Source organism: Triturus cristatus, chromosome 2_1, assembly GCF_964204655.1.
Source record: "Triturus cristatus chromosome 2_1, aTriCri1.1, whole genome shotgun sequence".
In the NCBI taxonomy this organism is placed as follows: Eukaryota; Metazoa; Chordata; class Amphibia; order Caudata; family Salamandridae; genus Triturus; species Triturus cristatus.
This window is the reverse complement of record NC_140581.1, coordinates 1,003,989,341-1,004,002,224: the sequence shown is the minus strand read 5'-3', so window position 1 is coordinate 1,004,002,224 and position 12,884 is coordinate 1,003,989,341. Positions and strand designations below refer to the sequence as shown.

At 45.2% G+C, this 12,884-nt stretch overlaps 1 protein-coding gene across 1 annotated transcript in view; it reads left to right on the top strand.

The window, feature by feature from the left end:
- Positions 1-12,884, top strand: part of CNTLN (centlein) — a 1,182,709-nt gene that overhangs the window by 77,098 nt on the left and 1,092,727 nt on the right. The window contains exon 3 of the mRNA XM_085634784.1: positions 3,205-3,293. Within this exon, the coding sequence (XP_085490910.1) occupies positions 3,205-3,293 (89 nt within the window). The remainder of the gene's footprint in view (positions 1-3,204; positions 3,294-12,884) is intronic.

The following is a 12,884-nucleotide window of genomic DNA, read 5'->3' as shown; positions in this document are numbered from 1 at the left end:
CTGATGCACACTTTAAAGTAATCTTCCATGTCCTTCTGTATATCACTCTGAGAAATGGGGATGAGCGAAAAATACAAAGACCACTCACCCTTCCCCCACTGCCACCTGTGTGAATGTCAGCTCTTGTAACACTGGAGAACAGAGTGTGCAAGGAAGTATCTTCACCTCGGTGGACCATGTAGAAAACGTCTCTAGTGACCAACCAATAATCGATGCGGGAAGCACATCAGGCAACTATCGCACCCTTTCGATCTGTGTTTATCAGGTGCGATATTACTTTTCTAAATATTGAAATTTCAGGCATTTCTGAATTAGCAGTAGCACTTTTGCCAAGCTTTGACTATTAGTTTTGCACAGGGGAAAATCTGTGACAACGAAATTCATCATTCACCTAAACTCTCTATAATGCCTTCCATAGTGGGGAGTCTTGTTTTGCTTTATTTGGAAATTCTGTTGAGAGTGCGGACGTATTGTTTGGGTTGCTCGACTCTTGGGTTGCTTGTTAAACACTACTAGATGGCCAAAGGTAAGGTTTGCACAATTCGTTTTCTTCTTAGCCAAACGGGAAATTGCAAATCAATAGAGGGGTAAAAAGACATCAATAGTGTAGGAATGATGATGTAACATTGTTAATTCTGTGGTTATGAAAGAACAAAATTATCAAACCAGGTGTGCACAAAAACACTTAAAAATATAGGTAACATGTTGGAAATATTTTAATGTTTTAGGAAGAAGTGGAGACTTGGCGAAATGGAAAATATTTATTGGGATCATATATTGCTTTCAGACCTGGTCTCTGATACTGCTTGACTGACCGATGTGGGGAAGATTTCATAAAAGTTTTGCAGGAGGAACAACCCTTCAATCCATGTTACTACCTAACTATGTTGCTAATGTGCTGTAATGCTGTAACTGTATAAGATAGCTGCTAATTTGTTCATTTATGAGTAAAGTGCTAAACTACTTGGAAAGTGTGCTTGACTCTTGGAAGCTGCAGTTTTGAGAATGTTTTGTGTGGTGCAAGGAGGCTCCTGAGCTATATTGAATGTCCATGTGACTGTTGGAATCCCAGAGTGGAGTGTTATTTGTTGACTTGTGTATGGGGGATATTCCCCTGCAATATTGCCTTGTAGTGGTCATGGCCACTGAAGACCTGCCCTAATGATGTGGAAAATATAGGTAAATGAGAAACATATTTTTTTCTTTCAAACCCGAAATCTGGACTTGCAGGAAACTAGGAAACTCAATCTTCCAAACATGTTATGATTTGTTTTATGTTTCTCTGAGACTTCGATGCAAGGCTTTATAACATTTGTTTTTCGTAGTGATGTTTCTAATTGTTTGGTCTTCCAATAATTTTGAAGCTGACGCCTTTTTAACATTATTAATGCTCTTATTGTTGTTTCACTTATACAAATATTAGGTTCTTATCAATGTGCTTATATTTTTTGCTTATTTTTTCTGATTAAATTATATGTTTAGATAAACTTGTTTGGGACATTGAATTTGTTTATTTGGTACTGTTTTACTGATTGGTTAAGAATGGCACATTCAGCTGGTTTCTCTGAGGTTTGCCTTGAGACTCAAAGCAAGCTGCCAAAGGTGAGCGATGTTACCCTCTTTGAAACCTGCTTGTGTCTTTGGACTGCTCCGTGGATCACTGCCAATCAGAGGGGACCTCTTGGAAATAAGTTGCATCTGCCCCTTTATAGTCGCATGTTTTCAAAAGCAAGAGAAAGAAGAGAGAATTGTCCCTCAAAGAACCTGAAAAGTCAGAAGATGAAGAGGGGTGCAGTAAAACCTTGACTGCTACCTATTGCCTGGGCTGATGAGCTTGTATTCTCCAATCTTTAAACACACTACAGAGCTATTTGGTGTGCATGCTTTGATCAAAGCCTATTACAAATGTAGCGGTTTACCTCCTCTGCCTCTAGCTAGTAGAGCATCACAAGTTCCTAGCACTCAGCTCTTTAAAAAGCAGCGTACCGGTTGTCAGAAGATCCACATTCAAGCTGCTTTGTATCACCCACAAAGCAATACATGGAACAGGACCGCTTTTCATCAGGAATAAAATCACCAAATACATTCAACAAACAAACCTCTGCTACAGAGTTGCACCTCGCCTCAAAATCCCACCATACAAGAAATAAAAACCTAGGTAGCACATCTTTATTGATTCAAGCAGCCAAACTATAGAATTTATTACCCCCAAACATAAGATCTTATCTTCAGAAGACTACTCAAGCGTTGACTCTTTCCTACATAACCACCATACTCAAACACAAATGTACAGCTTATACCTGTGCTTATAAACATTTAATGTGATTATATCTATGTATCTAGATATGTGTATATATTGATATAAATATGTTTAATATGTAATTATGAATCTAGATTTTTTTTACTTTACTCCTGCTGTAAAAAAATAAAACTGACTCTCTCCAATGCACTACCCTATATTTCACCCTATACCTCTCCCAATATATCCTCTACCTCCACTCTCTGACTCATCCCAAACCTCATTCTACTGCTATGATCTCCAAAATAACCCTTTCTTGACTCTTCCCTCCTCTATCCCTCCTTGGATCACCCAAACCTCATCTTACTATTATGATCTCCCAATAAACACTGTCTAGACTCTTCCCTCTTCTATACTCCATTAACCTTTTCCATCCAACTAACAGACTCGCATATCCACCCCTCAAATTAACTCAAATTTCATTACTACTAATCAACCACTAATCTTTTTGGGGGTCCATAGTAGCGTGCAACTCAGTGAAAAGCACTTTGACGCCTCGTCAGGAGTAGTAAGCGCTATATAAATACAATTACAATACATTACAATTACAATAAACGTATCCTTGCGCTTAAAGAAGTCCTAAACTTTGGAATTGGGATTGATGTTATGATGAACCGGAGTCAAACAGAGCAGCATAATCCTTTTTACTGTTTCAGGTATTTGCAACAGCTTGTCAATTCCTATTTATTTGGCTGAATTTCCTAACTCTGATGGTGTACAGTTTTTTTGGCGAGGGACTGACTGGCTAGTATTATAGAGCCTTATGTTACTGAAAAATAAATAGGCACCAGACAACCTCACTTAATTCAAAAGAAGTCGTTTACTGTTAAAAACAATGTTTTTTATTATGAAGTCACTTTAAGAAGGGGAAATATCTAAATCGATAAATTGTTTTTATTCTGCAGGCTGATAAAGAATTTGTATGGTCTTTATGGAAACGTCTGCAAGTGGCAAACCCTGACCTGACACAAGCCATTAGCCTTGTAGTGGAAAGGTAAGTCCAACAGTTTTAAATTATATAAAATGGTAATTATGACAGCTGTAATTACTCTATTTTCTTGTTTAAAATGTCAGGAGAAAATGTAATTGGTTATAAGAAACTGATATGATACTAATGAAAGGGAAGCCAATATTGATAGGAAATGTCCTTCTGCCAAGTGCTCCCGAGTGCTACTGTTTTGAGAGACCAAGGTTCTGAAAATCGTTGGCTCTTGATTTTGTTTAGTACACAAATCAACAGCGAATGCTCTCTCTACTCAATCTTTTCCTTTGTTTGGCTTACAAGTGGAATAAATGCAACTATTGATATATGCGCGTTTGTTCTGAATGACCATATTATGATTGCCAGAAACAGCAACAGAATACGTACTTCGATAATAAGTTGCTTATTAGTAGTCTCTCCAGCCTTAGCCGAGTGTGATATTTTTCCCTCTCATGTTTTCTTCAGCTTAAGGACTGGGTGAGGAACAATCATAGATTATATTCCTTATTAAGTAACATTTAATAGTCTTAAATGACAACATATTGCCTGCAAATAGCAAATCCATTTTGAATCGGTGTGCCGTGTGCTCTCATGATCTGAATTACTGGCAATGGGACGCAATAGTAGCTTGTTCTATCTCATAAAATGTAACAGCGCATTAAATAAAAACCATTTATTTAAAGTAATCTTGCAGTGGTAGACTGGAAGTTACATAGGGCTGGAGCTGAGTCGGTCAACGGCATGTATGTCAAAGCCGGATATGTGATGGGAAGACAGTCTACCAGTCCACTTTTAAAAGGCATTGACTCTTAAAGCCCTATATTTGTGTTTAGTTTGTAGGAATGCCATCTCTTGATTTTTTTTTTTTTTTTAAATTGATTTCACAAATAATAGTGTATGGAGGCTCAACGGACACCATGCTGCCTTCCCAAATCTTGAGCATAAGCATAAAACATTGGGGAAATATCCCTAAAGGCTCTGTGGTTCCTTAGAATCGTCCTGGAATCAGAAACCTAAGTGCATGTACGTACCGCAGTTAAAGTGGTAATTTTGAAATTCGCTCCAATCCGTGGCAACGCTACTCTCTCCTCGCTTGGGTGGAAGCTGGAAACAGTCTACCGTATCCGGCCTGATTTGTAATGCTACTGCACCCTCTCGCTGACCGAGAATGACACCATGCTTGTACCCTTTGGAGCCCCCTTTGTGCCCTTTAAGCGCTTTGACTATAATGCCATTGGATAGTCTTTGGGAGGAGGCTGTGGTTATCTGAGCTACAACACTATTTCTAATGTTGTTCATTAGACATCCACTGGCCACCAATGTGGACATGGTTACTTCTGGAGATCTTTACCTGCAAATGAAAATGTTAGTCAAATTGCAACAAGCTGCAGAGATCAATAGTCACACAATCAAAATTGCCTTATAAAGCAGTCTCCAAACAAAAGTACTTATCTGGCTGCTGAGAAGCAAAGAAAGACATCCTTGTGCATTGTACTGTAGTATTCGAGCTTCACCCTACTGAAGAAGGCCAAATTCGCCAAACCTGTCTGGGTTTGCATCTGTGCCCTTCTGGAGGGGACTACGCCTGGAAGTTAAGAGAGGACTGTTTCCATGATGAGCATGGTCGGTATGGATTTGCATATGTGGTCTACGTCTATAATGGCATGGGAGTTAAACGATGGTCTGAACCTTAGCCCGTATAGATCTCCAGCGGTTAAGATTGTTTCAGATATTCCAATCATCAGTCTGTTTATTGTAGTACACAATCCCATCAGTAGATGACGGCACTCCTTCTTTAGGTGTCGCAGATAGCTTAGTGTTGGAAAATTATTAGTCACCGTAAAGGTTACTGTATTATTTCTGTTTTACTCAAAGAGATGGTAGCAGCACATCTTCATTTGTTTGCATTTCACCTTCATCACACAATTTCACCAACAGATTAGAAGTCTTTTTTTGTGCTTTTCTTGTTATTTGATCTGATTGTTTAACTTTTTTCATTAAAAAGATCAATCTGAAAGAAACACATAGTGATCGATTCCTTACCTGAGAATTACCCCCAGGCGTCAGACTGGATCCGGAAAGTTTTCGTAAGCAGTACCCCTGCGCGTCGGTAGGTGGCGTTGTGCGACTCCGCGTCCGTTGTTGGCGTTGTGGTCGCTGAGATGACATTGTGGGCGCTACTTAGATGCCGCCCACGTGCGTTTACGTCCGTTCTTTCTTTTTTCGTGCCAGCAAGCGCAGATCCGGGAAGAGCAGGAACCCCCAGTTAATTTTTGACTGACTTTTTGAGGCCTTTTTGTCTCTATTTTTCATCGAGTCTTCGACTCCTGGTGCAGTTAGGATGCCCGGTTTAAAGTCCTACGAGGACTGTCACCGTATGATGTTGGTGACAGACCCGCACCGAGTGTGTCTTTTCTGCCTGGGGTGCGACCACAACCCCAAGTCATGCCCCGACTGCCGGGCCATGGCGCCAAAGTCTTTGCGGGAGCGGTCCCGAAAGCTGCTGTCGGCTCCGCGCCGCTGGGCACCACTTCCAACGTCACCCGCTCCTCGGGACATCGTCGACCCCGGTTTCAGCCCCGAAGTGCACGCGGCCTCAGGACGGCGTCGATCGATGCCGTTCTCGAAGTTGCTCGGGATTTCTATCCCCATGTCCCTGCTCCTTATTTGAGGCCTGTTGACCAGCCTGAGGAGGAGGAGGACTGGGAGGGGTCTGAGGACCCTGTCGCAGCTGATTGCGAGTATGAACAGGACTGGGCAGAGGAGTTGGAGAAAGCCAGTGGTCTGGATACCTCACCAGACCTTGGCATGCTGTCTCCTCTTACCGTGGCTACGGAGGAGGGTTGTAGTTATGCTGTGGTGTTGCGTAGGGCGCCCGAGGCCCTACACCTCGTGCTCCCTACTGTGACCATCAGGACTAACCTTCTGACAGAAGTGCTTCAGCCAGCAGCTACTTCTGCAGAGCCGCTGCTTCCCTTCAATGAAGCATTTTCTGATGTTCTTTTGGGCACCTGGTCCAGGCCCACCACAGGGGCTCCTGTGGATAGGAACGTGGCCCGGCGTTATCACCCGGCTCTGGGTGACCCTATTTTCCTCACCCAACACCCCACCCCGAGAGCTTGGTTGTCCAAGCCTCTGCTTCCCCAACCGCCTTCCCTTCCGCACCACCGGATAGGGAATCCAAGAAACTGGATCAGTTCGGAAAGAAGATTTTTTCTTCCACAAGTTCTGCACTGCGGTCCTTGAACGCCACATGCCTTTTGGGCCGTTATTCCCACTCTCTGTGGGATACGGTGGCGCAAGTGCTGACTCAGTGTCCGGAGGAGGCCCGGACAGCTCTCTTCCAGGCTGTTGCAGAGGGGAGAGATGCAGCAAAGTTCATGATTCGTTGTGGCCTAGACACCGCCGACTCACTGGGCAGATCGATTGCAACGATGGTGGCGATCCGTCGCTACGCCTGGTTGAGGACAACTGGATTTTCGGGGGATGTCCAAAGCACACTTATGCCTTTTGATTGCCGTCGCCTCTTCGGCAACAAAGCAGAAAGTTGGAGCGGTTTAAGGACTCATGGGCTACGGCCAAGTCCTTGGGACTCTCTGCAGTCCGCCCTCCTCTGCCATCTGCTTTTCGCTCCTTTCGTGGCACCAGAAGGGGCGCCCGCAGCATTCGCAACAGAGCCACAAGCCTGCGCAGCAGCAATCCCCGCGCCGGCCGCGGGCGCGGGTCAGTCCACGTCCACCCCGGCCACCTCTGTCTCCAAACCTTCCTAGTCCGAACTTTCAGGCCCATCAAACGCCAGTGGGCGGCAGACTTCGCCATCACCTCCCCCACTGGCGCACCATCACATCGGACAGGAAGGTTTTAGAGATCGTGCGAAGGGGCTACTCCCTCCCCTTCGAGACTACTCCTTCAGCCATGCCACCTCGGTACCACCACATGTTGGGGGATCACTTGGTGCTTCTACAGCAGGAAGTTGCGGCCCTCTTGGCCAAGGGGGCCATCGAGGGCGTTCTAACGCCAAAAGTAGTTTGTGGTTGTTATTCCCACTACTTTCTGGTGCCAAAGAAAGACAAGGGCCTGCGTGCTATCTTGGACCTCCGGAACGTCAATCGCTTCCTCCGCAAAGAGAAGCTCAAGATGCTTACTTTGGCTCAGGTCTTGTCTGCTCTCGATCCACAAGACTGGATGGTAGCGCTGGACTTGCAGGATGCTTACTTCAACATCCCAGTCCTGCGGGCCCACCGGCGTTACCTGCGGTTCACGGTAGGCCACGAGCACTTTCAGTTCACCGTGCTCCCGTTTGACCTTACCAGCACCATCACGAAAGTGATGGCGGTGGTAGCAGCTCATCTGCACAGATCAGGGCTTTCAGTCTTCCCCTGTCTCGACGACTGGTTGTGGAAGGCGGGCTCGCCCCAGACAGTCGTCTCCCACCTCCAGACTACGGCCGACCTCCTGCATATGCTGGGTTTCTCCATCAATGTGCCGAAGTCGCACCTGATTCCCTCTCAGAAGTTCCTCTTCATCGGAGCGGTTCTGGACACGACGCAGTTTCGGGTCTATCCTCTCGAACAGCGAGTCCGGGATATCCGGGCTCTGATTCCGATCTTTCAGCCCTTGTCCTGGGTTTTGGTCAGGGTGACCCTGAGGCTGCTGGGCCTCATGGCCTCCTGCATCCTGCTAATCGATCATGCCAGATGGCATATGCGGGCTCTCCAGTGGGACCTGAAGTTCCAGTGGGTACAGCATATGGGGATTCTGTCCAATGACGTCCAGATCTCGAAGGGCACTGCACGACAGTTGCAGTGGTGGCTCACAAACAGGCATTGGGTCGACAGCGGATCCCTCTCCCTTCCCCAGCCAGAGTTTACAGTGGTGACGTATGCGTCTCTACTGGAATGGGGCGGCCACATGGGAGAGGAGGAGATCAGAGGCCTCTGGTCTCCGGCGGAGTCCAAGCTCCATATCAACCTTCTGCAGCTTCAGGCGATCCAACTTGCACTGAAGGCATTCCTTCCCTCTGTCAAGGGGAGAGTAGTGCAGGTGTTCACAGACAACACCACCGCCATGTGGTACTGCAACAAGCAAGGCGGGGTGGGGTCGTGGACCCTCTATCAGGAGGCTCTGCGCCTCGGGACATGGCTGGAACATCAGGGCGTTTTCCTGGTGGTTCAACACCTGGCAGGTTCTCTTAACGCCAGGGCGGACGAACACAGCCGCAGGTGCATGATGGATCACAAATGGCGTCTTCACTCGGAGGTGGTGAAAGGTCTCTTTCAGCAGTGGGGAGAGCCTTGGTTAGATCTATTCGCCACCGAAGAGAACGTGCAATGTCATCAGTTCTGCGCGTTGTAATTTCCAAGGCGGCACTCGCTCGGCGACGCTTTTCGTCGCGAGTGGAGTTGCGGTCTGTTGTACGCCTTTCCGCCTATACCACTTCTGCCCAGAGTGCTGAAGAAGATCAGACGTGACCGGGCACAAGTCATCCTTGTGGCCCAGGACTGGGCTCGAAGAGTATGGTATCCCAAGCTACTCAGTATGAGCATCGATCCTGCGATCAGACTGCCTCTTCGGGAGGATGTTCTGTCGCAGCAGCAGGGGACGGTCCTCCACCTGAACCTATCCAGCCTCCACCTCTTTGCGTGGATATTGAGCGGCGGCAGTTGATTCCTTTCGACTTGCCTCCTGAAGTTTGTGATGTCATTCTGGCAGCCAGGCGTCCCTCCACTAAAGTGGTATACGCCTGCAGGTGGAACAAATCTGTGGCATGGTGCACAGCAAAGGCTGTGGATCCCCTTTCTGCTCCTCTTTCAGAGGTCCTTTTGTTCCTTCTTTCTTTGGCCCGGCAGGGCTCTGCTCTGGGCACTATCAAGGGCTACCTTTCTGCTATTTCGGACTTTCTCAGGCTCCCTGATCAGCCCTCTCTTTTCAAGTCCCCTGTTGTAAATAGATTTCTTAAAGGCATTACACACCTTTTTCCTCCTATTCCTTTCGTGATGCCACAGTGGGACTTGAATCTGTCTCTTAAGTACTTGATGTGTGTTCCCTTTGAGCCCCTTCACAACTGTCCTCTTCGTCTCTTGACTTTGAAGACTGCTTTCCTGGTGGCCATCACCTCCGCTATGCGGGTGAGTGAGCTCCAGGCTCTTTCTTGTAAGCCTCCTTTTCTGTCAGTCCATCCAGACAAGGTTGTGCTCTGGCCCAGTCTTTCCTTTTTGCCAAAAGTTGTTACAGCCTTTCACATTGGGCAGACTATTACCTTGCCCACCTTCTTTCCGCCTCTGTATCCTTCCATAGAGGAAGAGAGGCTCCACCGCCTGGACTCTAAACGTGCACTCTCATTTTATCTCATCCGCACACAACAGTTCCGGGTGGATGACCAACTCTTTGTTGGCTACGTTGTCACCAAGAAAGGTTGGGCGATACACAAAAGGACTATCTCCTGCTGGGTCGTCTTGTGTATCAAAGCCTGTTACTCTTTGGCTAAAAACGAACCGCCGGTGGGACTGCATGCTCATTCCACTAGAGCTACTGCAGCCACTACTGCATTGGGACGCGGTGTCCCCCTGCAAGACATCTGTCAGGCAGCCACGTGGGCCTCGCTGCACACATTTACTAAGCATTACTGCCTGGACGGCCAAGTCCGGAGAGACGGCTTCTTTGGCCGTTCTGTTCTCCGGGACTTCCTGGTGTGATCTTGGTTTGCAGAACCACCACTGGGGTTGGTATTGCTGGGGTATCTATTCTAAGATAAGGAATCTATCACTATGTGTTTCTTTCAGATGAACAAGTAACTTACCTTCGGTAATGATATATCTGTAAGTAACATTAGTAGTGATAGATTCCTTACTGCCCCACCCATCCTCTCTGTTCTGCGAACTGATTTCTAGGGTTAAGGGCATCCCTTTCAGGGCCCTAGTTTCAATGCACCAGTGGTCAGTATCTTACATGGCTCTGCGTTGCTGACGTGGAAATTTGTGTACAGAACTGACGTCAGCACGCGTGGGCGGCGTCTAAGTAGCGCCAGCGATGTCATCTCGGCAACAGTGACGCTAACGATGGACGCAGAGCCGCATGACACTACCTACCGACGCGCAGGGGTACTGCTGACAAAAACTTTACGGATCCAGTCTGATGCCTGGGGGTAATTCTAAGGGAATTTATCACTACTAATGTTTCTTACAGATATCTATCGTTACCGAAGGTAAGTAACTTGTTCTTTAAGGAAGCTGGATCATTTTATTAGTATGATATATATGATCAGTGTGGAAAATAGACTAGCCAAGCCCAAAAATTACCAACTCTTAAATATATACTCCTAGGAGAAGAGATGCCTGCCTGGTTCTCATAGAAAACAGCAAAAACTAGGGTTTACATATATACAGTCACTTAAATGTCCTACAGACAACTAGGATGAAGTGTTCGATGGTCCCTACATGTATTAAAGTTTGCTTTTGATGGTCATTAGGTCTTTCCTGTAAACAGCTTTTATCTGCTTGTTGTCTAAGACCTATTATGGGCAATACCATTATGTACAGTGGGTTTACTGCTGGCCGTTTGTTTACCATTGGTAGGCTTTCTTTTTGCTCTCATTTGCTTGCTTCATGTTTGATGGCTTTCCTTCTTCTTGTGTTTGACCCTCCCCTGCAGCATAGCTTCTTTAACATCCTTTTGACTCGATTGGATGACTTGTATCCTTCCACTATTCGCATTCAGGGAGCTACCTTTTGTTTTTTCTTTTGTCTGCTGCATCTCCCCTCAAATGCCCTCTGCCCTGCTAGATCAGTGTTGGGCCCTCCTCGAACCCCCTCACCATCCCTCCTTACATTTTTTTTTTGCTATTTTATTTTAAGCTTTTTTTTTTTATTTCCTTCCTGCTCTGCCTCTTCCGTTCCTCTTACCTGCGTTTTGACTCCTTGACTGGATCCTCTTGATGCCCGCCTCTCCTATCAGTCTCTTTTTAAAAATACGTTTTTTTTCTTCATTTTTTTGGAAGGCCTGGCATCTGCAATTTTTTCATTTTTATTTATACCGCTTCAAGATTGTCATTCTCTATTTTGGGATGGTAAACATAAAATGGGAGCCACCTTATGACATATTAATGCACACGTGAACAGGCATACTTCATCACGCTAGGCTCCTATAACATCATGAAGCATATGTGTGATGACGTGCTCATATACATAATCGCATTTTTTTCCCAGTGCTTCACTGAATCGGCAAAAAGCATGTCTCTTTGCCGATGCTGAACAGCATTGGCAAATCCAGTTGCTCTGCATCGGCAGTCAGAAGCAGTATCCATTGGATTTTCCCGCGCTTATTTGAAATAATATAGTTCTGGCCATAGATTTTGTTCATGTTTTCAAAAACAGTGTATATATTTCGCTGTATTTTAGTTGTCATGATAAGTTCAAATGGTGTGCTTCAAGTGTTTATTTTTCTGTGGCACTTCATGTGCGTTCTGTCTACGACGTTCATACAACACAGCAGTAAACGCAATTCCGAATGACGCTTTCGTTTTTAAAAGGTAAACCAAATTGGTAAGAGATGGCCGAATCCCATGTCACTGTCTCAGTTGTTAATGCTGCTTCTGGTGTTTTTGCTGTGGTAGCTAATTAGCCACAAGCCACCCTGCTTTACATTTTGGCTGCATGACTAATGACCTAAGGGAGCACCGTGGCCAGTATCCTCTCCAGGTCTCCTTATGATGGATTATGAAGTAAAACTGAAATAAATGATTCTCGGAATAGAAGCCCATTTAAAGGGGAAACTTAATTTTAGTTACTTCATGAAGTGAACATTTATTTATCCCAGTTTTTTCTCACAGCACTACCGATCCTATTTGCCCAGTTTGTTGGTAATATTGCCTTATTGATAACGAAATAGAATGCACCCTCCTGTCTGCGCATCTTGTTAATAGTGGGAGAGTTTTTCATACTCCATTCGCTAAAGTTCACTGAAGCCGAGATGATGATGAACAATTTATAAACCTCTCCTCTGGAATGCTGTTCTCACTGTGCTTTGGAAAAGGCTTCCAGAGTATCCTGCAGAAGAGAAAGATTGTGAGGGCCAAAGGTTCTTTGTTTCCCAATTTAGCAGTAGAGCTGCCTGCAAGTGTGTCCGCCTCTCTTGTTTTGTCTCCTCTCCTTCCACTCCCCCATCTCCTGAAATTGCCTACAATACAGTGCCAGCTCAAACTGCTGTTGGATCAGTTGGCTTCTGACATTCCCGTGATAGTCTTTCAAGAATCTGGTATAATAACCCAGCAAAATACAGAATATTAGTCAATATCTTTTTTTAAATCTCCTCTAAGTATATTGAAAGTGAAAACCTGGAATTAAAATAAATTTATAGTCATTACATTCATTGTTATATTGCATTTTTCGTAAATCCATTGTATTTATGCATTGTATGTTTGTTTCTAGAATGCCCAGATGGAGTTTGACATGCACTATTGTACAAGCAAAAGTGTAATAAATGCATGGAAATTAAATATATTATTTCAGCGTTTGACTTTGAATTTTTTGATGGTTGGATTCAGCCATTTTTCTAAGATAATAGTTCAGTGGACAGAACAAAAATACGTCATAAAGTATCTTCATA